This window comes from Corvus kubaryi, unplaced genomic scaffold, assembly GCF_017639235.1.
Source record: "Corvus kubaryi isolate FWS band 111438036 unplaced genomic scaffold, C.kubaryi_AGA036_p1.0 37308, whole genome shotgun sequence".
NCBI classification, from domain to species: Eukaryota; Metazoa; Chordata; class Aves; order Passeriformes; family Corvidae; genus Corvus; species Corvus kubaryi.
In genome coordinates, this window is record NW_024581096.1 from 22,250,124 (window position 1) to 22,273,770 (window position 23,647).

Below are 23,647 nucleotides of genomic sequence, written 5' to 3' on the forward strand. Positions count from 1 at the left end.
AATCTTATTCATCCCTCCCAAATTAGAAGTAAGGACTTGGTATGTGAGGCTAAACCCACTAAGTCTTGAACCAAGGAAGGAATCAGATGTGTCACGTACAGATAATTTTGCCTTTTTTAATAGCTCAAACAAAAATGCATTAAGGAAAAGCTATATGTAATCAAGACCATTAAATGCAAAATCTAGAGTGTCTATTTTGTATGTTCACGTTTATTCTATTTTCCAGCCTGGCAGAAAGATAGCCTAATTATTCAACCACTTTGTAATGTCATAAAATACTTGAGAGCTTGAAACACACAGCCCCCAGCAACCCAGTGGATCAGCATCACGTGACAGCAGCAAACATAGCTGCCCAGCATTCCCACCTCCCACATTCAGACCAGAGCCTTGGCAATGCCTCACTACACTATCCTGAATCATTTCAGCTGTGCAGATGCTCTAATTCTCACATTTCTCAACTCTAAAGACTACAGAGTCCAGTGCAACCATATTTCAGTGCGTTCTTCTTCTCCTATAACTGTTGATTTTTCCAAAAAGGGTCAAATAAAGAACAAGAATCCCATCATATGGCTTCACACTGACATTCATAGGACTGTGGCCAAGTTGGTGGGTTCTGGGCCACAGAATAACCAAGTTCAGGTGAAGTTGAACTGAAGCTGATTCTCTGCACAGAGCAGCACAAATGCAGGAAAGTACATACATATCCCAACTCTAAACCTCAGCAATCTTGAAGAATGTCTGTTCAGCCACAGGACTTCTGCCTTATTCTCCTCCTCCCTCAGCAAAATCTTCCCAGTGTCTAAGAACTTTCCCCATACCATTTGTCTCCTGTTCAAGTTGTATTCCTATTTCATCCTGAGATTTCAACCCTTGATATCCTTATCCTAATAGCCTCCATTCATTTGCAGTCAGGGCCCAGGCAACCTCTCCTTTTATGACAACTGTTTCCAGTTACACAGCAACTCTCAGTCTCTTCCTTGCCTCTCTTCTCATTCTCTTAACATCTCGATCCTTCTCTTGGTCTATCATCTCTTTCCTTAGTGCAGGCTTCACCTCCTATATACGCTTACCTGTTCACCTTCCATATAGTGCTTCTGCTCAGTTCTGCACTGAGACACCTGAGACCTGCAACTCCAACAGGTAGCCTGGGTTTACCCTCCAGTTCTGGAAGGCATCATGCAGTGTCTGCACAAAGTCTACGTTCACTAGCCAGCCAAAAATAGTACCCACAAGGGCATCAACATACACATAACCTGGTCACTGCTAGGACTTGCAATGCCAGAGCAGTTCTAGAACAAAGAATATTCTTTGAGAGTAATCTGAGTATGTGCCTGCTGTATTTTTTCAGAAGTTCAAACTTGGCAAAACTGACAACTATTTTTGTGGAGCAGAAAAACACACACTACTGGCATAAAGGCCATTCCTTATCAAAGTTCTAATCCCTGTTCCAAAAGTAACAGGGCAATGAGTGCTCTTGAAGAAAAGGTCAGGAGTACTATTTTTAAACCCTATAGAACTTAAGGCTTCCATCTCAAATGTTTTTGACAGGACTGTTAACAAACCATTTACATTGGTTAAAATTCCTTCTCTACATAATGCACACATGCATTATATTTCTCAAAACACAACCAAGGTAAAGCCTAATTGATAGATTTAAGTATTTAATGCCATAACAGTTAAAAATCATAATGCAGCTTCACAATTTACCTTCTACACAAATAAATTTGTTTCTCCATTCAATACCATCAGGTCTTGCAATAGCCTTGGCCTCACGAACTGAAATCATTTGATGGCTCCAACTAGAGAAAAGGAAAACAATTTGCAAGAAATTTTAACTCTTAGTTCTAAATTCAAACTATCAGTTTACATTAAAAAAATTGCCAAATTGCAGTGTCATAAGCCTGGATAACACAGTATTTTATAATAATGAGTAATTCAGTTTAACATCATGGGTAGGAAACAAGCAAATTTTTCCACTAACAGAAGTTCAAGTACAAAAAACATCTCCAAAACAGAGCATCACAGGTATCCATGAGTAACATATGTTCACAATGAAATAATTTTTTCAACTAACAATGTCAAACTAAATTTTCATCGTCACCTGCATTTATTTCTAAGTTCAAAAGAAATTACAGACTCACATCTTTCATAATTTTCTGTGAAGGAAAGGAATGTAAGGAATAAGTGCAGACAAGTCACATACTGCATTCCATAAAAAAATATTCAATAGTATAAAGATATGTAGAAATAATTTGCTCATAGGCCTTCCTGTGCAAGGAACCTATTACTAGAAAGTTTCAACACTTCATATATGCTGAATTTAGATCTGCAAGTACAACTCTCTACCATCTTTTGCAGGCAGCTTTACAATAACAAAACCAGGAAATTATCACATTTAAACAGGAACAGCAGGCAGATTACAGGGCAGTCTTTATGACATGCCACCATCTTTATGATGCTTGGCACAATATGCCAAACGTAATGGAAGCCAAAAAAACCACTTCCAGTTTTATGTTCTTATCTACCCAGCCACCTTTCAGCTGCTCTTAACTTAAGAGAGCAGCTTATCCTGCATGCCATCATGTGCCACATGCAGGACAGTCAGGAGACTGGGCCCAGCCAGCAGGGGTTTGTGAAAGGCACATCCTGACTGACCAGCCTCACAGTGGATAACGGAAGGGCTGTGGATGTAGTCTGCATGGACTTTAATAAAGCCTTTGACACCATCTCCCACAGCATTATCCTGGAGAAACTGGCAGCTGATAGTTTCAACAAGTGCACTGTTCACTGGATAAAATGGATGGCTGGGCCCAGAGACTGGTGATTTGTGGAGTTAACATCCAGCTGGTTACCTGAATGAGGGGATCGAGTGCACCCTCAGTCAGTTTGCAGGTGACACCAAGCTGGGTGGGAGTGCTGATCTGCTGGAGGGCAGGAAGGCTCTGCAGAGGGATCTGGACAGGCTGGATCATGGGCTGAGGCCGATGGTGTGAGGTTCAACAAGGGCCAGTGCCAGGTCCTGCTCTTGGGTCACAACAACCCCAGGCAGTGCCACAGGCTGGGGCAGAGTGGCTGCAAAGCTGCCCACAAGAAAAGGGCCTGGGGGTGCTGGTGACAGCGACTGAACATGAGCCAGGGTGTGCCCAGGTGGCCAAGAAGGCCAATGGCATCCTGGCCTGGATCAGCAACAGTGTGGCCAGCAGGACCAGGGCAGTGACTGTCCCCCTTGTGCGCACCAGTGAGGCCACACCTTGAATCCTGTGTTTAGTTTTTGGCCCCTTATTACAAGAAACACACTGAGGTCCTGAAGTTTGTCCAAAGAAGGCCAATGGAGCTGGGGGAGAGTCTAGAAGACATGTCCTTCACTTGAAACAGTAATTCTTCTCTTGAATTCTTTTTTTCCTAGGCTATACTTGATCCCTCAGCAAAAAAGAAATGCATTTATAACACACTGGTTAAGTAAAAAGCAACAAAAAAGTGGCATTTCTTGCTGTTTAAAAAGCCTTTTAATTAAATTTGAAATTTAAAAGCCTTTTATTTAAATTTGAAATTTAAATTTGAAAACAACTCTTTTATCTGCCAGTCTCCCAAAACTGTCTTGGTACCAAGATCATACTGAATTAGAAATTAATTATGAATAGCAAATTATTTGTCTGTCAATTTTAACCACTTTGGCTTGCATATAACAACTTAATTGTTGCCAACATAAAGCAGATATTCTCCCTGTACACATTTTCAATCCCTAAGTTAACAATGCCATTTAAACAGCTATTTCAATTATCAGTTATTTCTGCTGTCACTGACTGCACTAGGTATGTGAGCTTCATGGCAAAGGCAAGTATTTGAAAGAAAGACACTAGACGTTTTCAGGTGTGTGCATGACTGCAGTACGAACAGAATAAAAAGTTTATCTTTTCCAGAGCATTCTTACTAATCAAAGCCACTTGTATAAACATAATAAGATGGGTACAAGTTGCAAACATATTTGATTCAACACAGTATTAAAAATGATCCCTTTATTACCTGACCAATTCTATCATGAAAAGAGCTGCAAGCAACTTTTCACTGCAATTTTATATTTTGTCATTAAAATGTAACCAAAGCTTTTACCACATCCACCAAATACAAATCAGTCATCTTAAACAACTGCTACTTAACTTGCAACAGTAAATTTAAGGGAAGTAATCACAAAGGAATACAGGGGAGCAACACCTTGCTTCAAAGTCTCACTTTGTTAGGAGACAGCCAAGTGAAAACCTGCTGCCTTCATTCAAAGCTGCAGAGATGAAATCAGACACCTCCTTGAGATGGGCTGGTAAACATGTTTCCAAATACTTGCTTTAGAGAATATCTACAATTTTTCACCTGATCACAGTCACTGCGTAATCAGTGGACAATTTTAAATAGTTAAAGTTAAAATGAAGTCATAACCATAGCCAGCTGTATCATGAGAAGCATTACACAGACTTAAACTCTTATGGCAAAATAACTATACAACCATAAAGACAAAACAAGCTTTGGCATATATGGTGTGTTATTCCAATGCATGCTGCAATTTCCAAACCCCATTTCTTTGGGGACAGGGATGAAGGAATATAAAAATTACTTCTCATGGACACACTGAAAACCCTAGAATAGGACTGTGGAAAGGGTGCTGTATAAATACATGGCAATAAACAGTTTTCTGAAACATCAAAACCGTTTAAAAGCATAAGGGAAAATCAACACAGCACAAGGACTTATGCATGACTGCACAAGATGCAAAGCTCCTGTTTCTTCCTTTGCTGTACTCTTTCAGCCCATCCTGTCCTACACCAAGTAAAATAAACCACAGATTTTAACTGAAATACCTAATGGCCTTTGCTAGAGTGAGGGAGAAGTTTAACATTAAGTCTCCACCTTCTCTTATCTTCCTGACCATTACATGTAAAATAGATCAGTAGTTAAACATTCTAGGCAGGTGGCTTCAATTACTTATTCTGTTCAAAATTATGATCTTCACACATGATCTGATCATTCTTGGTGGCATGCTGTTCATTTAGCAAAATGGTTCCTGTATATCAAATCTGGTAGTGCATCCTACTCCACATATAGGAGCCTACAAAAATCACTTTTACAAAAATTGAAGTCTCCCACTGTAATAATCTTTTCATCAAACATGTGACAGTCCAATAGGGAAAGTTCAGTGGCCCAGTACAGATTATATAAATATAGCCTAATTTAACAGTCACAGTGTCTGAAACAGAATCTCAAAATTTCAGTGCATAAAGACACTAGTAAATGTTTCACAGGGAAAACAAACACTGAAAAAACTACTTACTACAAAGAAAATATTCAATACACTCTGGAGTAAAATACTAGGTCTTCCACGAAAGGCAGAACTAAGAGAGCCCTGTGGTGTGTGTATTCACAAGTGAACATGAGTCAGCAGTGCCCTGGCAGGCAGGAGGCCCACCCACGTCCTGGGGGGCATCAGGCACAGCATCGCCAGCCAGGCAAGGGAGGGGATTGTCCTGCTCTGCTCTGCACTGGGGCAGCCTCACCTCCAGTGCTGGGGCAGCTTTGGGTGCCACAGGATAAGAGAGATATAAAGCTATTGGAGAGTGCCCAAAGGAGGGACACAAGGATCATGAAGGGCCTTGAGGTGAAGCCTTAGGAGGAGTGGCTGTGGTCACTCGGTGTGTTCAGCCTGGAGGAGAGTGAGGGGAGACCTCACTGCAGTCCACAACTTCCTCATGAGGGGAAGAGGAGGGGCAGACACTGATCTCTTCACTCTCATGACCAGTGACAGGACTCAAGGTAATGGCATGAAGCTGAGTCAGGAAAGGTTTAGGTTGGATATTAGGAAAATATTTTTCACCCAGAGAGTGATTGGGCACTGGAACAGGATCCCTAGGGAAGTGGTCATGGCACCAGCCTGACAGAGTTCAAGAAGTGTTTGGACAATGCTCTCAGGCACATGGTGTGATTCTCAGGGATGATCCCATGCAGGGCCCAGAGTTGGACTTCAGCTGATCCTGATGGGTCCCTTCCAACTCAGCATATTCTATGACTGTGATTCTATGTATTTAATTCTTACCCTCATTCTCATTTGTACCGTTGTTTCCATCAGCAACTTCAAAGCAAAGATAACAGATCCTGTGGCTACCATGACGCTACTTTTGCTTGCGCTGGCTGACTGTCACAGACACAAAACATTTTTAGCACCACGTTCATATTCCTCCCTATGGTGCACTAATTTGTCTTCACCAGACAATAAAACTATATGGAATGTTACTACCAACCCTATTTCTTTCAAACAGGATTTATAGTTGTCAGGGATACACAAGATAAAGAGTACAACTGACTAAATTTTATTTCAGAAAGCGTAGCAGAAAGAGTCAAAAATAATACAGACTGCTGCATTAAGTGCATCATTTCCTCAAATCACTTCTCAGCTAAGTAGCAGCATTTTCAACATAGGAATTCTAATGGCTATTTTTACTGGTATCTTTTTCTTTTTTTTTTTTTTTTAACAGAGTATCATCAGTATCACAGAAATGTTTAAATACTTAATAAATGCTCAATAATGGAAGAACAAGCCAGGTATTCTTTTTATTCAGTTGTTTTTTTGAAACATTTTCTTCCCTTGACATCAGCAACTATTCTATTGTCACTATATAATTTTTTGAGCTTTGTTTATCCAGAAGCTCCTCTGTGCACCTATGAATAAATTTAGGTAGTATTTTTTCCTGGTTTATAATCATCACAAAAATAGTATTTAGGGATTGCCAAATATCAGTTCAAACACTGATACTGCAGAATTTTTGGTCTGCATATGTCTTCACATATCCTGTCTAATAGCAGACAAAAATGAGGTCATTCTGGACCAGCCACCAGCTTAGGCAGAAATCTGGTCTTGACTATGTTCTCAAGCACCCAAACCCAAGAAGTCAAACTAGATATTTTTCCTGCAATTAGAGACAATATCATCTCTGTTACTTTGCACAGGCAAACCAGAAAACTCCTTAGTGGAAATGATATTTACTTTCATATATGAGAAGATTAACAGTTTGTTGTACAGTCAAGTAGTAAAAGATTCATTTAGTGGCCCACATAAATTAAGAACCTGAGTTTATCCTCCAGCAGTGTCTTGTCATTTGCCTCTTTAGCAAACATCACCTTGTCAGCTGAAAAGACATGTACTCAGAACAAACATTTAAGACAAAAGACCATTCTCTTATCTGCAGAGATCATTGAAAGACAATCTCTTATGTGAAAATCTCTCAGTCAGCCTTATGCATGCACAAAATGCAGCTAGTTCATGCATTACTAAAGGCCATAGGGATTTAGATTACATATTTCACATGTGATGCACACCCCAGAAATGTTTTAATGATTTTATGGTCTTTCACTTCTTATATTAAAGTAAAATATCAACACTTCCAAAATTATGAGTATCCAATTGTATGTTTTGTTCTCCTTCCAAGAAATGGAGATGATGCACAAATACAAGACAGCAACATGCATGAACCAACTGCCTCAGAAGTTATTTCGAACATCTTTAAGCTAATTGAGATACAACTATTTGATATTTTATATGAACAAGCATTTTTTCTAAGAAATTCAGAAATACATGAGTAACAATTCGGCAAAACAGTTGTAACTTAAGACTTTCTCAGAGGCCCTCACAACTTCAGTTTTTCCTCTTATATAAGTCCAGATGCCAAAATTAAACTCAGATTCTAGCAAACCAATAATGTGAGTGCCACAACTACACATGGGAGAACTCTTCACTAGGTGAAGCCTATACAAATGTACATTCTGGCTGAAGTAAGGAGCCACCTAGCCAGTTACCTCCATTGACTCAGGGTGACAAAAGACAAGCACAGCCCTTAAGGTACAAATAATTCATATCACAACTGATACCTTAAATGACAACTAAGAACAGATCTTTCTCACACATGGATAGGCAGTTATAGAATAATGTAACTGTATAACAAAACCCAGCAATTTTTAAAGGACAAAGCTCTCTAACTTTTGGCAGCTATTTTACAGGAAAGAATGCCTAGCTAAGCAGAAGACATCGGACAGTTTACCAGCATTCTTGTTGTCATTTAGCCTTTCCACTTATTTCCTCTCTCTCAGTTACCACTCCTGCATTGCTGCTTTTCTTTCTCTTCAAGGGTTATGAAGTGTTGCTATATTGAATAGAAGGAATCAAAGTTTCATATCTTCTAAACCACCAAGATGAGCTTAATTACTTACTCAAATTCTGTGGCATAATATTTGAAGAAGCCTATTAGCAAATCTCCAAGGCTTGATCCATTTTTTGAGATGTAAGGAGGAATGGTACGTGGAGCTTGATGAACAAGATGCAACTGCATAGCAGGATCAAAACATTCCTGTCAAAATAAAATCAGAGTGTATATATATGTATTATTTACACAGAGACAGCCTTAACCCAGATGCATGTATTTTTCACAGTAAGAAAGCTGCCTATTGTTTGCTTATTAGAATTTCAAGGACAACTTACAAGCCAAGGACTATTTTTCTTCTGCCCCACTAAATACTACTTATTCCCCCTGAACTCAGGTAGAATCATCTTGCACAGGAGCATACAAGATTATTCCTTGACCTCTGTTTACTAAAAAACTTTAACATGGGAGAATCTTTGACTGGACTTGCATCTAAAACCACAAGAGCAAAAGCTGAGTAAGGTAGCCTGCACTGAGCTGACTGCAGTTCAGCTGAGAAAAATGTATGTGAAGTTAACACACCTATTGTCAATTTCCCATACCTGAACTGAAGTACAGAAATAATCCAGAGGGAAGGCCTGACATTGCTCCCACAGTATAGAGTTAAAAACTGCATAGGAAACCCACTGGCTATAAAATGAACCTGCATCCTCCCACGTAATAAGCATGAAGACTGCAGGTAGCGCTTCCTCTAGCCAAGAATGAAAAAAAAGCCCAGCTGTGAAGTTATATAATACACAGAACACTACACTTCAGCTGAAGTATGCTTTTCTGTGAGGGTAGAGGGTGGGTACGATGGGGTAAGAAAAAATCAGGTTTGTGATGAAAAGAAGCAAACTACTACTGCCACCTTAAAAAGGAATCTATACATGACTAAATAAACATGGTTTTAGAACTGCCCTGCCGTTTCAGTGTCCATTGCATACTTTAGGTTCTTATGACAGACCGGGATACATAGAAGAAAACATACCTCCTCTTGCTACAGAAACAATTTTTGTAACTTGCTAATACCTGGTTTTAACACCGTTTTACAGCAATGTTGTGTATTTTACTGAAAATGAACTCAAGATACACAGGAACAAACTATACGTTCACATAAAGAAACACATTTATGTAAATTTAGGAACCTGTTCACTCATTACTGTATCTCCTTTCCCCTCTCCACCCATTTGTTTGTTATTTTTAAGAATAGTATCAGGCATGATTCAAATTTTATAGTACTAGAATAGCACTAGAAGCACTACACAGTGTAGTATTATTTCCACGTCCAGAGCTGGCACTGCTTCCTCTGAGAAAAGTATTGTTAGTGATAAAACCAGTAGGACTGGAAAGCTTGAGACTCCCATCCTCTTCTGCCAGCTCCAGCAAAAACTTCCTGGAACCTTGTGCAACATCTTTTGGGGAAGAAAAGCCATTCTTCTAGAGAGAAAAATTTCAATGGTTGATCTCATATGATATAATGCTATACATTAAACATTATTTTAATTAGAAGAGCTCAGAATTTAACAGCTTATAGTTCATCAGAAGACACCAAAACAATGGAAACACAAGACATAAAAAGCAGATATGCAGTATATGAAGATCTAAAAAGGGAACACAGTTGTTCCTATGCCACACAGTATATACAGTTTTAACCCTAAAGTTAATCAGAAAGGTACTACAGTGGAAGTCACTCCTTGCCCATCCCCACAGAAAGCTAAGGAGTCAGAAGAATTGAATTTAGAATTAGCAGTATACCAACTGATGAGGAAAGATACAAAGGAGGAGGGGAAAGGAAGAAGAAAATGGGCCATTGACCTACAAAAAATACAGAGCAGAAGTGCAATGAAATTACTAAAACAGACGTCTACTAAGACTAGTAAGTAAACGTTTGGAGGCAGTAGTAAAGATCAATTTTTTTACACTTTGCATATTTGAATGCCTGAGAACTTCTCAACTGCAAGAAAATTCTGAGGTTGACATCCTCAGCAGCTAAAAAGTTAGACTTTATTATTTTTCATAAAAACAAGCTTTTTTTTTACTGGCAGGCAATAAGATATCAGACAAATCAAAGGTTTCCTTATTCAGAAAGGCTTTTGCTTACCAGAAAATACATGCATATTATTCTAGACATGTGCTGTGGTAAAAACGCAGGTTACAGTCTACAGTAACTAACAACCCCCAACCCCCTAGTTTAAGAGACATACATAAATAATTCTCATTTCCACTTGGTTTAGTAGTTACGTCACTATGAAAATGGCTCTTAAAAAGACAACTCAGTATTGCAAAATAGAAGGCATAACTGATACTGCTTTTCATTAACCGTAACTAAAACAATGTTAAATCACATGTTTGTGATACTCTTTATAGATTTATTTTTTAAGCACTGTCGGTTGCTGATCACCCCACAGACAAGGCAAAACCCAGTGTTTTATCTTTCTGAAATACAGAAAACGTGTTGTGTAAGAAGTTGTTATTACCATATTAGAAAGTTTTACATGTAAAACCAAATTAATTACTACTTAAAATTAGCAAGATTTAGTGAAAACTTCTGTCAAGATATACCAATATTCAATAATTCAATAACCAACAATGTAATTGGAGATCATTTCTTAATGAAGCAATGACTCAGTGTCCAGTGAACAAGAGGTCAGACCAGCTATGGGATACCTATACTTTTTTTGGCTTTGCCACAAACAACTCATGATAATCCTCTAGCTTCAACTTAGCTCCATTCACCTGTTTTAAAACAAGGATAACAGTGTTTTTCTTCCTGTTAGAGGGACTCAGGGAATAACTAGATAAACAAGACAAGATACAGCTTACAGATTTTGCAGATAGGTGAGGTTGCTAAAAAAAATGGAATTACAAAACATCCTTCAAAGTACGTTTTCTTTTCTTAAATTGCTCTAGCAGGCAAAAAATTCAGCTTCTATTAAAACTAGTCCCTATTTTGCTTATGGTGTCTTTGCCTCAAGCCATCTTAAGAGACAGAAACTGGATTCAGGATCTGATTGAGCAACAAATATGAATGAGCTGTCCATTATTTTAAGATATCCCAGAAAAAGGGACCCCAAAGTCTTTTTCCTTTTTTGCTGAATCTCTAATCTTTACCTTGACTGGCTGATTTTTCAAGAAACATCAATATTCAGCAACATGCTTCATGTTCAAGCTACATAATGCTTTTAAGTATGCTCATTCCACCTTACCCACTGGAAAGGAACATGACTGTACATCAAAATAAAATTTATATTTGAATATCTTGATGTACAGTGAGTTTAACTCTGAATGTACACAATTCTTCATTCAAAAAAATTTGGTGGGTGAGTCAGCATAGCGTCGTGACATTTTTGTATATTCACACACATAAAATACCCTTTTCCCCAGTCCTAAAAATGAATATTTAACTCATGTTTACATTTTTCAAAAGTGCAAATTAGTGTGAAGCAAACTGTGTCTTTCCAAGGACTGACTCCCACGTTAAGCACCATCCCACCTTCTGCCCCACCCTTTGCAAGACATGATACAAAGCTGAGGCAGCAGAAACAAAAATGTGCTTATGCTAGAGTCCTTGAAGTTCACCATCCAGAGCACCCACGGAAATCCAATTCCATCTTGATTTAAACTAATACACCAGATTTCTTGAACACTGGAGAGTCAGGCACAAGTTTCCTTCTGAGTCCCAGTGACAGCAATGTTCACCAGCCATAATGGCTTAAGCGATCACAGGTTCTCTAGAGCTTATCCATGAAGTCCTGACTTGGAGGCACATACTATACAGACTTCAAAAATGATGAACACACTTTGTGGGCTACTGTCATCTACCTTATCTGGCTAGGGGGCAAGGGAAGCCCCAGAATACAACCCCACATCTGATGTGGTCTGATACTCCCTCTAAACTAGCGGTTGCAAAACACATCAGCTTAGTGCCAGTTGGAAACTCTCCCATGGCAATAGAATGCAAAAGTGGGAAAATCTGGTGGCTTTCCAGGACTTCTCACCCTTCACATTTGCAGTAGGGATATACGGAGACACAGAATCTGTCTTTTGTTTCCTCCTCAATGTAAGCATGTCACTCCTATATGGTACCAACATTTTAAGACAAGCAGCTTCCTCCAGATCACAGAAGTATTTTCAGGCTGCAGATTTGATTTTGAAAAACTGTGGATAGGTGTATGTAGGGGAGATGGAATATGTTTGTGTAGTTTTAGGGTGGAGACAACTCTGACCAGCTACAACCACAAGAAAAACATATGGTTTCTTTTGATACTGAAATTTGCCTGTACTTTTAAATTATTACTCCAAGCCACGAGACCAAAATTGTTTTGCTGCATTTTTAAATTCCTTTGAAATACCAGTATTCAGAAATTTTAAGTTTCACAATTTTTCAACACTTAATTATATTCCTAATGGAGACAGCAGACCAAAAATATACTCGCAATTTGGTTTTGTAGTAAGCATGTATAAAATATTTTGTTAGCAATCCTAGAATATTTAGTCCATTCTCCAAATATAAGATAACTAACAAGAACACAAAAACCAAAAATAAAATCTATATCAGAACACGGCAAAAATTCAATTCTTACAGCTGTGCTCACCTGCAAGTGATTTACCATTTTCACACAACAGAAGATAAAATTTTGCATGCAGATTCATTAGATTTTTCAGCTTATGGTATTGTATATGTTTGCTTTAATGATTTAAGGCATTAATATTTGTATAGTGTTCTGAAGGCCTTTACACAGTTCAAACACTACAAATATAAATGCCTGCATTATAAATACAGAGGAATCAAAAGTTGCCAGTTCTTAACACTTTTTTCTAAGTAACATGCTACACAAAACTTGGAACACTACAGCACACAAGCGTTAAGGAAATGTAATTAGCAAATTTAGCAATTCAAAAATCTATCAGATAAAGCTAAGTGTACAAGAAATGAAAGACAGTTTCAAATGCTTTTCAGCACTCCCAATGAAGAAACTAGAAGGTATAGAGTACCATAAGAAAATTAGAGGAAAAAATAAAGACCATAAAAATATAGCACAGGTATTCCTAAGCAGATATACAACACACAAATAAAACTGCAGTGAATTATTGCTCAATGCTTTCTTCTGCATCTCAATTATCTTAATTACCCAAAATGGCTGACACCACAGTATTTTCTCCCTGACGTTCAGTGTTGTTAAATATTCCCATTTCAGCATCACAGGAAACACATGCAAAAGACAGACAGGCTTTCTGATACTAGCTTTGCACAATTGTCAGCAACCAGTAAAAAACCCCCATAAGTAGACAGGAACACCAAACTATGTCAACTATGAAAAAAGAAAAATTTTAAGTGACAGATATGAAGACAGGTAAGGAGGAAGGAACCAAGGAATTTCTGTAAATAAATTACAGCATAGAACTATTCAGCAAATAGCACTTTTGTGCACAGACAAATATTTAGGAGGGCAGTTCGTACTTCTAGATAATTTTTCTTAGATTAAATCTCACTAATAACACTCCTAACTCTGGAGGCACCAAAGCATACTGATTCATTGTTCTCCAGAAATGAACAGAGTATGATCTGACTATAATAGCAAAGACACAAAAAGGTGTTTTCTTGTAGGACTGAAGTCAAATTTTGTGATGGCTCAAGTTTCCTTAGTAAACATGTACCACTTACTTTCTGCACACGGAAATATCACGCAACTCAACAGCTGTGGGAGTGTAGGGAATTCTGAAGCCCCAGAGCAGAATGAAAAAGCACTACTTAACACATTGATAAATAGGAACCAGAAAGTTACAGCTGACACAGGGATATTTCCAAGCCAGCATAAAGAGAATTAGGTCAGTGGTTTTCATTAGAACTTTCTTCTAACTGTGTGTGAAATCTTCTCACACGTAACAGAATTTTCATTAAAGAAATTATCAAAAGCAGCAAATAATCCCTTTCACACTTAGGTTTAGCATATCAATGACCTGACCTACAGACTGTCTTCAACTTAATCCATTAGAGACATTAAAGAATTCATGTATTTAGATAAGCAGGGTCACACACATACATGATGTAGTAAATCCATAAGAAACACTTACTGGGTAATTTTTTTGGAGGGATGGAAGGATGGGTTCAGGTAAGGCTATAAAAAAAAAGTTTAAAGTTGCTGTGATTCATGTAATTCACAGGAAGCAATATCGTATCAACTACATCAAAGAGTTGCATCAAAATTCTACCTTAAAAACATTTATCAAGAACTTCACTTTCATGCATTTTGTAAAACAAGTTATTCAGCAAACATTTCTATTACTATATTTTGTACTATACAGTACTACAGGAACTTTATTCAGCTAATGAGAGGTCTTACCAAGATACTACTATATGTAAAAGGCATGAAAAATTCTACAGCAGCTGGGTACAGCTTTATTTCTGAAATTCATATTAACTCATGGCTATAGGAAAATTATCTAGATTCCCTAAATGAAAAATCAGAGCTTCACTCATCTTTTTTTCCTTACATCTAATACAATTCTATGAACAAGTCTACAGTTACTGCAAGAGCATCTGTTTTTCAGCTGCCAAGTATTACATACTGAGTCTCCAAATGTAACCTATTAAAAAAAAAGCCCAACACACTTATAGGCATTGCTAGCAAAATCCCCATAAAATACATAAATATGTATTTATGTATAATGTTAGCTGGTCTGCTGAACAGCATACATGTTATGAAGATCATGCAGTCATTAATGATCCTAACAAACACAAAATTACCTAAATATTTGTCACTTTTATGAAAATCATGGATTGGGAGTTCATCTACTGAACAACATAAATTAGAGACAAAAAAAAAATCACCCAGATTAGATGGTCCTATAGATAGACCAAAATCCAAAAGTATTCACATCCTACTGAAGCAGCTACAGAACTGTCAGAGCACTCCTCAGACTAAAGCTTTATCATCACGTCTTCAGCATGGTTTAAGAAATTGGTCTACATCATTCACTAGAGAAAATAATAAATAAATTCAGTACATATGTCTTGGACTTGGGACTTAGTTCACCCTTCAACAAGGTCTTACAGGAGAAGAGATGTTACAGAATCCTGTTTCCAGAGGGACTAAGAACAGCAGAGTTCTCAGAATGTGCTTGGGGTGTCTTCAAAGAGTAGAATACACTGTTAGGACTGCTAAGAAAATTATCACAGCTGCTTCTATAACTCTTTTTTTCCTGTGGGTGTTGAGAAATATGAAAGAGGTCATATTTCTGCAACATCTTGGATAATTTCCAGATCTCCACCACAGTAAATTAAAAGGCAACAAAATCTGAGCAACCAAGGTATTGTACCCAGGTGTGTATGCTTTGCTAAGCTTTACTAAGAGGATGGATGGGAGGGGGAAAATTACCACTTCCCACTTGCATTTGCCCTATGAGTTTCCTTTTCGTACTGTACAAATTAGTTAGCCATATTATCTGGAAGAAAGTTCATGTACAAGATACTGATGTATCTACAAAATAAACTCAAGCCACACTAAACTTGGGTCCAAAGACATCCACAGAAGTATAAAAATATGGAAATTATTTAAGTAGTATAGAAAAGAAATTTGCATAGTGAAGGCAGGGACACTCGTGCAAAAGAAAGGTGTTCTTTTTTTCCCTCCACAGTATCATCAACAAAAACACTGTTAGAAGTTCTAGGACACAGGCTTTCAGGATCATATACCCTGCATATAGCAGAGAAAAAAAGCTTAAAAACTGTGTGAATAAAACCTCAGAACCTCAAAATCTGGTGCTTAGATGCATGTACAGTGTACAGGGCCACATCTCAGGCGAGTTTTTTTTTTTTGGCCCTTTTTTTTTCCCCACAGAAAAGGCTGAGGAAGCACAGGTAGAAGGCTCCTCTTTTGTTTGTGGACTGCTGATCTTCCCCAGACAGCTGACTGATCACAGTTTTGTATGAAAAGGATTATTTGAATCTTTTCTTCCCCTTCCTTAGACAGCTGTGGCAGCTGCCACAGATGATTACAGCAAATGTCCTTATGCATTTTTGTGAACTAGTACTTGAGTTTATTTTATAGCTATACAGTGTCCAGCAGTTACTTTTTTTTTTTCAAACCTTTTTAAAGCTGGTAACTCTGCCTCCAAAGAGCGGTCCACTTGTTAAAGACAAATGCAACACTAAGGAAATGGGAGTAAACTCATTTTACTTTTAAATATTTCTGTGTAGAAGATGACTACTGCTTGTTTTATTTTATTAAAGAGGAAAACTACACAAGTATGAACTTAAAAGGGACAGTTTCAACATGTAAAAAATACTTACTCTGTAAATAGTGCAAAACCATCAAGACAAGACTATAGCTGTTTAAAGTACCACGACTGGCATCATTTATCTCACGAAAACTTGCCCACTTCTTAACAACAAGCACTAATGGACGAACTCGATTCTCAACTGCAAGTAAAATAAACACATCTCAAAAAAATTACATTTAACTAGACAGCAATTAATCAACATTTGCTCCTACTTGATCAACATGGTAGTTTTGTATTCTAAGGTTACCTTTTGCAGATATTTTATAGAATTTACTTAGTTATTCTAGAATTACTATCCATCCTATAAAAATCGAAACAAAATATTTGCATTTGAAAACAGTCTTTTGAGTGGTAAAATCCACGGACACATTACAAGATGTATACCAGGAGATTTGCAAAGTCACTTTCTACTTCTAATGTCTCTCCAGTTATGGTACTAATTTCCCCTGAATTAACTTGCTGCCAGGACAGACCCTATGTTATTTTTTTATTTAGGCTTTACTAACAGGAAAAGTATTCCTGTGGTTGGAGGACAGCTGATTCTTAAGTTTACATCAGGATACATGAGAGCAGTAACCCCTGCATACAAACATAAATTTTAAATTGGCCTTGTCCTCAATAGCTTTTTATGTAGATGACATGTTAGATACAGTATCTCTTTAAATCAATACATATGCATTTCATGAGGAAAGACATAAATACAGGCATATTCCAGGCATCATCATCTGAATTTCTGGTGAATATAGATAGCCTTCTAATTAAGGTATTAATCAACTGTAGGTAGATGTCACTCACCACAAACTCCTGGGACTCTGTAGCATACTTAATTTATTATTTGCAGCTATGCAGATCATCAGTTCAGTCAAATGCCTTACAGTGCCTTAAAAGCTTATACATTCTGGAGTATCTTTCTAACCTGACATCATTTTACAAAGCTTTGTATTCTGCTCATCAGGACATGAGGACAAAAGACATCCTACAACTGCACCAGTTGGGGTGCTCTCTGTTATTCTGTAAAACTAGCAAGAACAATTTTTTCACAACATGTTCAGAGTGGTTCAGCACACATGCCCATGTAACCGGTACTCTTCTCACAATCAGTGTCCTACTAGATCTGGAAGACCTTTTGGAAACAATCAAACTCCTTATCCATAATCACCTTATTCATGACATTGTTCACCAGTGGTTGAACCAAAAAAATAAAATTTAGTACACTAATTGTGAGATGCCAAAAAAGTACTGTACCATATGAGGATGCATTAATTGAAATAGCATTTTTTTATGAGAGAAAAATGTAAATAGGCTCCAGTTTCAAACACAACTACTTTGTGTGTCACAGTAGAAAAGATCTTTTTTTAGTTGACCTCATTTTGAGATATTAAATTCTGTTTGCTAGTGCCTGTAATCTGTATAAAATAAAGTTAGTGCAATATGACCAGTAAACTTTGTCTGATACTCTGATACCAGCTACCCCTCAAGAAAATGCTCAGTAATGTTATTTGCACAAAGCTAAAAAATCCAGCTTCCACTAACTGAAAAATATCTAGCAAAAATTGCTGATTAATCACAGACCTGCCTCCTTCAACAAACCACTGGTAACATAACAGCTCAGACTTCACCTCCTAGCTCTGCCTAATCTACCCACACTTTCTCTGGACATTTTTGTTTCACCTTGCCTCATCCTCCTCGATGTTTTCTAGAGCACCCATGCACCAACACAGAAGAGTTAACTTCAAAACAGACTGAAGAGCATCCACAGAAATATTTGGAGTTTTAGTTTTTTAATCATGTTCACTAAGATAATTAGTCCCTTATTTGCCTGAGCATCTCATTTGTTCTAATGGAAAATAGACCAATGCATCTTCCACATCTGAGGTAATTTGATAATTTTTTTCCCCCTGCAAGTTGAAGCCCTTTCAACTACACATTTAACTGAGCAGGCTAATACATATAAGGCTATCTACCCTTGCTGATACAACTTATAAAGGTATGGAAAGAGATAGTCTGATAAAAGCTTTCATTTAGTTTTGTTTGCCTTATGTCACCTGAGTTTTCTGGTCCAAGGAAGACAAGACAGACAAGCTGTATGCCTGATACGTTTAGAAAGGTCCAGAACACTGAGAAGATAATATTTTCAATCACAAGTCTCCCTTCACTACTAACTCACTCCTTGACCTCAAGAAAATATTATTTAGCCTTCATCAGGAAACATGAAGTTAATTTTGCTGGCCTTATAAAAGTGACCACCACAGCAGAACAGAAGAAAAGGTGGGATACTAGGACTGCTTCCACTGCTCTTTTCACATCTGGACTTGTGTGCCCTACAGTGATTTTCTGAGAACAGTAAAGACAATCTGTGACAGAAGCTACAAACAAATATATCAACATTAGACCTAGTGAAGTGACTGCTCATCTGCAATTGTAAATGACAATGATTACTTCCTAATATTTTTAAACTTGGAAGCAAATCCTTTTCCAGTCATATAACTTCCTGAATGTATGAAGAAGTCACAGTTAACCAACTGACCCAGGACAAGCTGTAGACTCTCCTAGTAACACGAATATGGAACACAAACTAGTCTGACTGAAACAGTAGTAAAAATTAACTACTGAAGATAGCTTCTATTGGTAACTGCCTACCCTAAATAGAAAGAAATTCCTTTATGCAAGAACTGAAGAAGGTGGTAAAGGAACAAATGCAAATGCCCTAAAGAAATAGCCTGAGGCACGCTCCTTTATGTATTTAACTGCCAAATGACATTGCAATGCTAAGAAAGAAAACCTTAATTTACCACTAGGAGCGCTGTTCTTATTACTTTCCTTTCACAAGGCTGTTTCACAATCTCTCCCTAAAATGCAAACTCCTGAGTAGACACAATCCAATTTTGATTTGGGATTAGTATAAATACTGAAGCAGTATTTTGGATTTTCCACGGAAAGTCTCTGCAACAGCATACAGACACAGCTGGCTATCAGCCATGAGTAATTGGCTGTCATTGGCTGTAAGGAAATAAAATAAACTGGAGATTATACCACTAGATGACCATTACTATCATGATCTTGTTATATGCAGAATACCTGAAGTAGCCCTTATATTAGATACGTGAACCTTAATACGAAGAATCTTTGTTATCTTCTGAATATTATAATATTCAATTAAAAACATACCTAGCTGTTTTCTCCACATATTTAGAATGAGCAACAAGAACTTATCTTAAACCTACTTAATGTAGCTAAAGAAGTAAATATATACATAGTAATACAACGTATTAAATTATATGTTCATAGCATATCAATACCAAAATACAAACTCAAAAAGCAAAGTTTAAAGAAATAAGAAGATAAAATAAAAACTTACTGAATGCATAGGTTCTCAGAAGGAATGTATTTCTTATACCTATAACATTGTTTACATTCAAGTCGAAATCCACATTGCTATTAGGGAGGAAAAAAAAATTAAGCATCATGGTATTCAATTTCTGAATGTTTACTACTACTATGTGACAGATATGGAGAAATATCATTTTAATATAAAGCCCTAGAAACGTTCTTCAGAGCTTTAAATGCCATGATTCCTATGATTTTGTTTATATCACCTGAGCCACTTATAAACTTGAACTCCTTTGTTAAAAAAATGTAATTGCTGTTTTACATGAAGAATACATGTAGATACAAATTTAGACCTTAGGACAACTTAACATAACTTTTTTAATTTTTACCAAATCTTTCTCCCAACTAAATATGATTTACATGATTTACTACAGGTAAGTTTTGATACCAGGAAGGATTCTCTGAGGTATTAGTTTAAGAAATTATGCCAATGAACTGAAAAAGAGAACGGGAAGAGGTTAGAAGGTAAGAGGCATTTCTGCAATGACAATAAGAGAGAATCAGTACTTTAGAATAAAATAAATTCTGAGTAAACACTGCATGTTTTGCAATAAAACAGTTCTGATAATTTTCATTCTGTTAAGGTTAAATAAGGCAAACAAGCACTAACTGCCTTATTTACAACACAACCTGCCCCCAAGTTTGAATCTCCTACTGCATATAGAGCCTAACTACTCACAGAACTCAAGAAATTATATTGCATGGTAAATAAGCAACAGCAACACTAACTCGCAACAAGAAGAGCTTATTATTAGATAAAGAAGGAGTTGTCTGTGATATATAGCTATTTCCATTTTACATGCACAAGCTGCATTCACATAGCACTTGCTTGCTCAAATACTTCTTAGGATTTTCTTGACTATATAAGGAAACATGGACCCGAAGTTCATTAAATTTGGTAAAAGACAATAATTTGAGGTCTATAAGAAATTTTTTGCATATTTTGAACATTTAACATTTTTTATATCTTTTAAACATTTTTTTACATTAAAACATTCTTTGCATCAAAACCACCATTGCATAATTTTAAACCTGAGTTAGTATCAAGCAGGGCCTTTTTTATGTTTTAAGAATATAGTATATAAAAGTAGAGGAAATAAACAAGCTTCAGCTACCACTTCACAGTTGTAAATATAAGCATGAACACCCATAAGAATATTAACTGCATGTGCAAATGTAATAAAAAAATGTCAGATTGCATGTGTAATTCCAATTAATCCAAATTAACAAGAGGACTATTTACCAGATGCTGATTGAAGCAAGCTCTATTGCAGTTATTTTGCACTTTACTATGCATGTTTTAATAGCTGTTGCAGTAGTGCAAGTGAAAAAGGGTTAGTACTGCTGGGACTCAAGTTCTACTAAAAAGCACAAAAGGAGAGGAAAAGAGTCAACTGCACATCAATTGTAGCAGAAGAGGAAGGTTTTGTATCTTCTGTAGTATAAAGATATTTGATCAAAGGCTTGTTGGGAAGCAGAGCCAGCATTAAAATAATTTCCTGGGAAAGACTACCAGAACAAAAATGGTAAGTCTTTAAGTGCAATGGATCTTCCCTTAATTTTACAGCACTATAAACTCCCAAGTTTTAGTAAAATAAAAGAGAACAAATACAAACTGAATGCTTCCTCATTCACCGAACCAAAGTAAGGGGCAACCGCCATTTGCAGGTATATATGGACCACTGGTAACACATTAGAATGTGGATCTCCAGACAGAGATAATACCCACTGAATTCAACCACCTTCTCTCAGCAGCTGGGCATCAAAAAACTAGCTTTTACAGTAAGCTTGTAATGTTTAGTTTCCAATTTTGGCAAAGTCAGGCTTAGTGCCCTGGGTACAGGATAGCCAATCAATTTTTCAAGACCTCTGTGAAAAAATGCATGAGTACGCATTCTTCATACACCTGAGCCTACAAAAGACAAGAGGCCAGTAAGAGACTGGAAAGAGACAAATGCTTAAACAAAAAGACAAAACATGGATGGAGATGACAGGTTATGTAAGAGAAAGATAACTGTAAAGACAGAAAACAAAACAAAAACAAACAACAATTAAAAAAAAAAAAAAATCCTAACCCAAAATCATTACATTCCCCACCACTCCTCTCTTCCACAAAAGCAATACAGAAAACCAGATGGTGAAAAATACTGGGTTTTACTCTGCAAAAATAAAATGTGCTGCTTCTAGTCTCAGACGATCATACCTTGATTTAGTGGGAAATAAAGAGTTCTTTAAATCCTATCTGTAAGGTATATAATTATCATGACTTTTTTTTTGAAAAAGTGACTGCACTATGGACTGTAAATGCTTACAAAACAATTTCAATCTTCTCACACAATCACTTCCATCCAGTTCCATACTTAAGGTTTCTTTTTAAAGTTTATTTTCTCCTTTTAAATTGGGAAAAAAATATTGTTACAATCTCATAACTCATTCAATATTTGTGCCAGGAATTTATCATTTCATTTATATACAAAAAGACTAGCACTGTTATATGTAGCTAATCCATATAACGCTTGACAAGTATCAGACTTTCAGAAAGCATGGAAGAAACAACCTTCTGTACTGTTAGAAGAGAAAGTAAAAAACATTCAAATTTTTAAAAGGTAGGCAAGTATACTCATGTAAATATGGCATTGGGTGTAAATGAAGAAAAAAGTATAAAGCAAAAAACCCAACAAGTGTATATCATCTCAGATGAAACAGAAGGTTAAATTGATGATATAGATTAGTTCGTTTTGTGAACATGACTGATTTAGTTTTATCAGGGCTGGAACCTTACGATGATAAAGTTAAATCATCATAAAAACATGTTGTGATATGCTTTCATAGGGAGAGGCCAGAAAAGTAGGCGTATTTGTTTTTAAAATACAGATACAGGTCTGTAAAATTTCAGAACCATATAGACAGGTTAAGACAGCTACATTAAAGTTGTTCAATCTACAAAGAAGAATGAAACTACGTTACTATAGGAAGCTAATACATATCAGTTTTACAAAACTAAGCCAATGAACAGAGGAAGATATGAATATTACTCAGACTGTCAACACATTTCAGTCCTTTGCAAGACTTTTTCCTCTGTCAGGTATTTTCATCATACACAATACGAAATACATCATTCTCTGTCCTAGCACATCCCTCTAAATTATTCTCTTGTCTTCATAATGAATAGACAATGAATACAACGAAACATAATCACAAACTAGTCTGTTTCAGTGTTGTTTGTATAGCTCAATAGTTATGTCTGCACAGCAAGCAAAATTCTATTTCACAACAGTTTTCTTCCTACCACTGGTTTTCTGTCAAACCATTTGTCAACTTGGAGTCCACTATGTACAAAAAGCCCACAAAAATACGTGATGTACTGCTTCTAATTCACATCACAGGAATCAAAAAAGCATCTCAACCACAAGAGGTGCTTCAGACCATCAACGCAATAAGCTGACTGCCACTGCATGTTAGAACTACAAATCTGCAATACAACTACGGCACCACACAAATAAACACACATAACTGGGATTACTCCTAAGGGCAGTACATCTATAGAACACTTTCCCATGTCAAAGTCTAAAAGATTATGCTGAAGAGAATACTTGCCTGACTTTATCCCTGAATTTTACTATTGGCACTTTTGCTCTGATCAGCTGAGGTCGCTCAATGTAGCTTGCTGAAATGGAGAAAAACATGCAATTAAGTTTCATGCAAGATGCAGATCTTAGTAAAATATCCTGTAATACAATCTTATCGACTGATTT

The 23,647-nt window shown here is 36.9% G+C and overlaps 1 protein-coding gene across 2 annotated transcripts in view; it reads right to left on the reverse strand.

Annotated features, from left to right (window-relative positions):
- TENT2 (terminal nucleotidyltransferase 2) overlaps positions 1-23,647 on the reverse strand; it is a 40,893-nt gene that overhangs the window by 5,570 nt on the left and 11,676 nt on the right. For both annotated transcript variants that reach the window (XM_042028860.1, XM_042028859.1), the window contains exons 8-13: positions 23,490-23,559; positions 19,861-19,937; positions 16,513-16,641; positions 14,295-14,338; positions 8,248-8,384; positions 1,708-1,799 (exon numbers count right to left, since the gene is read on the reverse strand). In XM_042028860.1, coding sequence (XP_041884794.1) covers positions 1,708-1,799; positions 8,248-8,384; positions 14,295-14,338; positions 16,513-16,641; positions 19,861-19,937; positions 23,490-23,559 — 549 coding nt within the window. The remainder of the gene's footprint in view (positions 1-1,707; positions 1,800-8,247; positions 8,385-14,294; positions 14,339-16,512; positions 16,642-19,860; positions 19,938-23,489; positions 23,560-23,647) is intronic.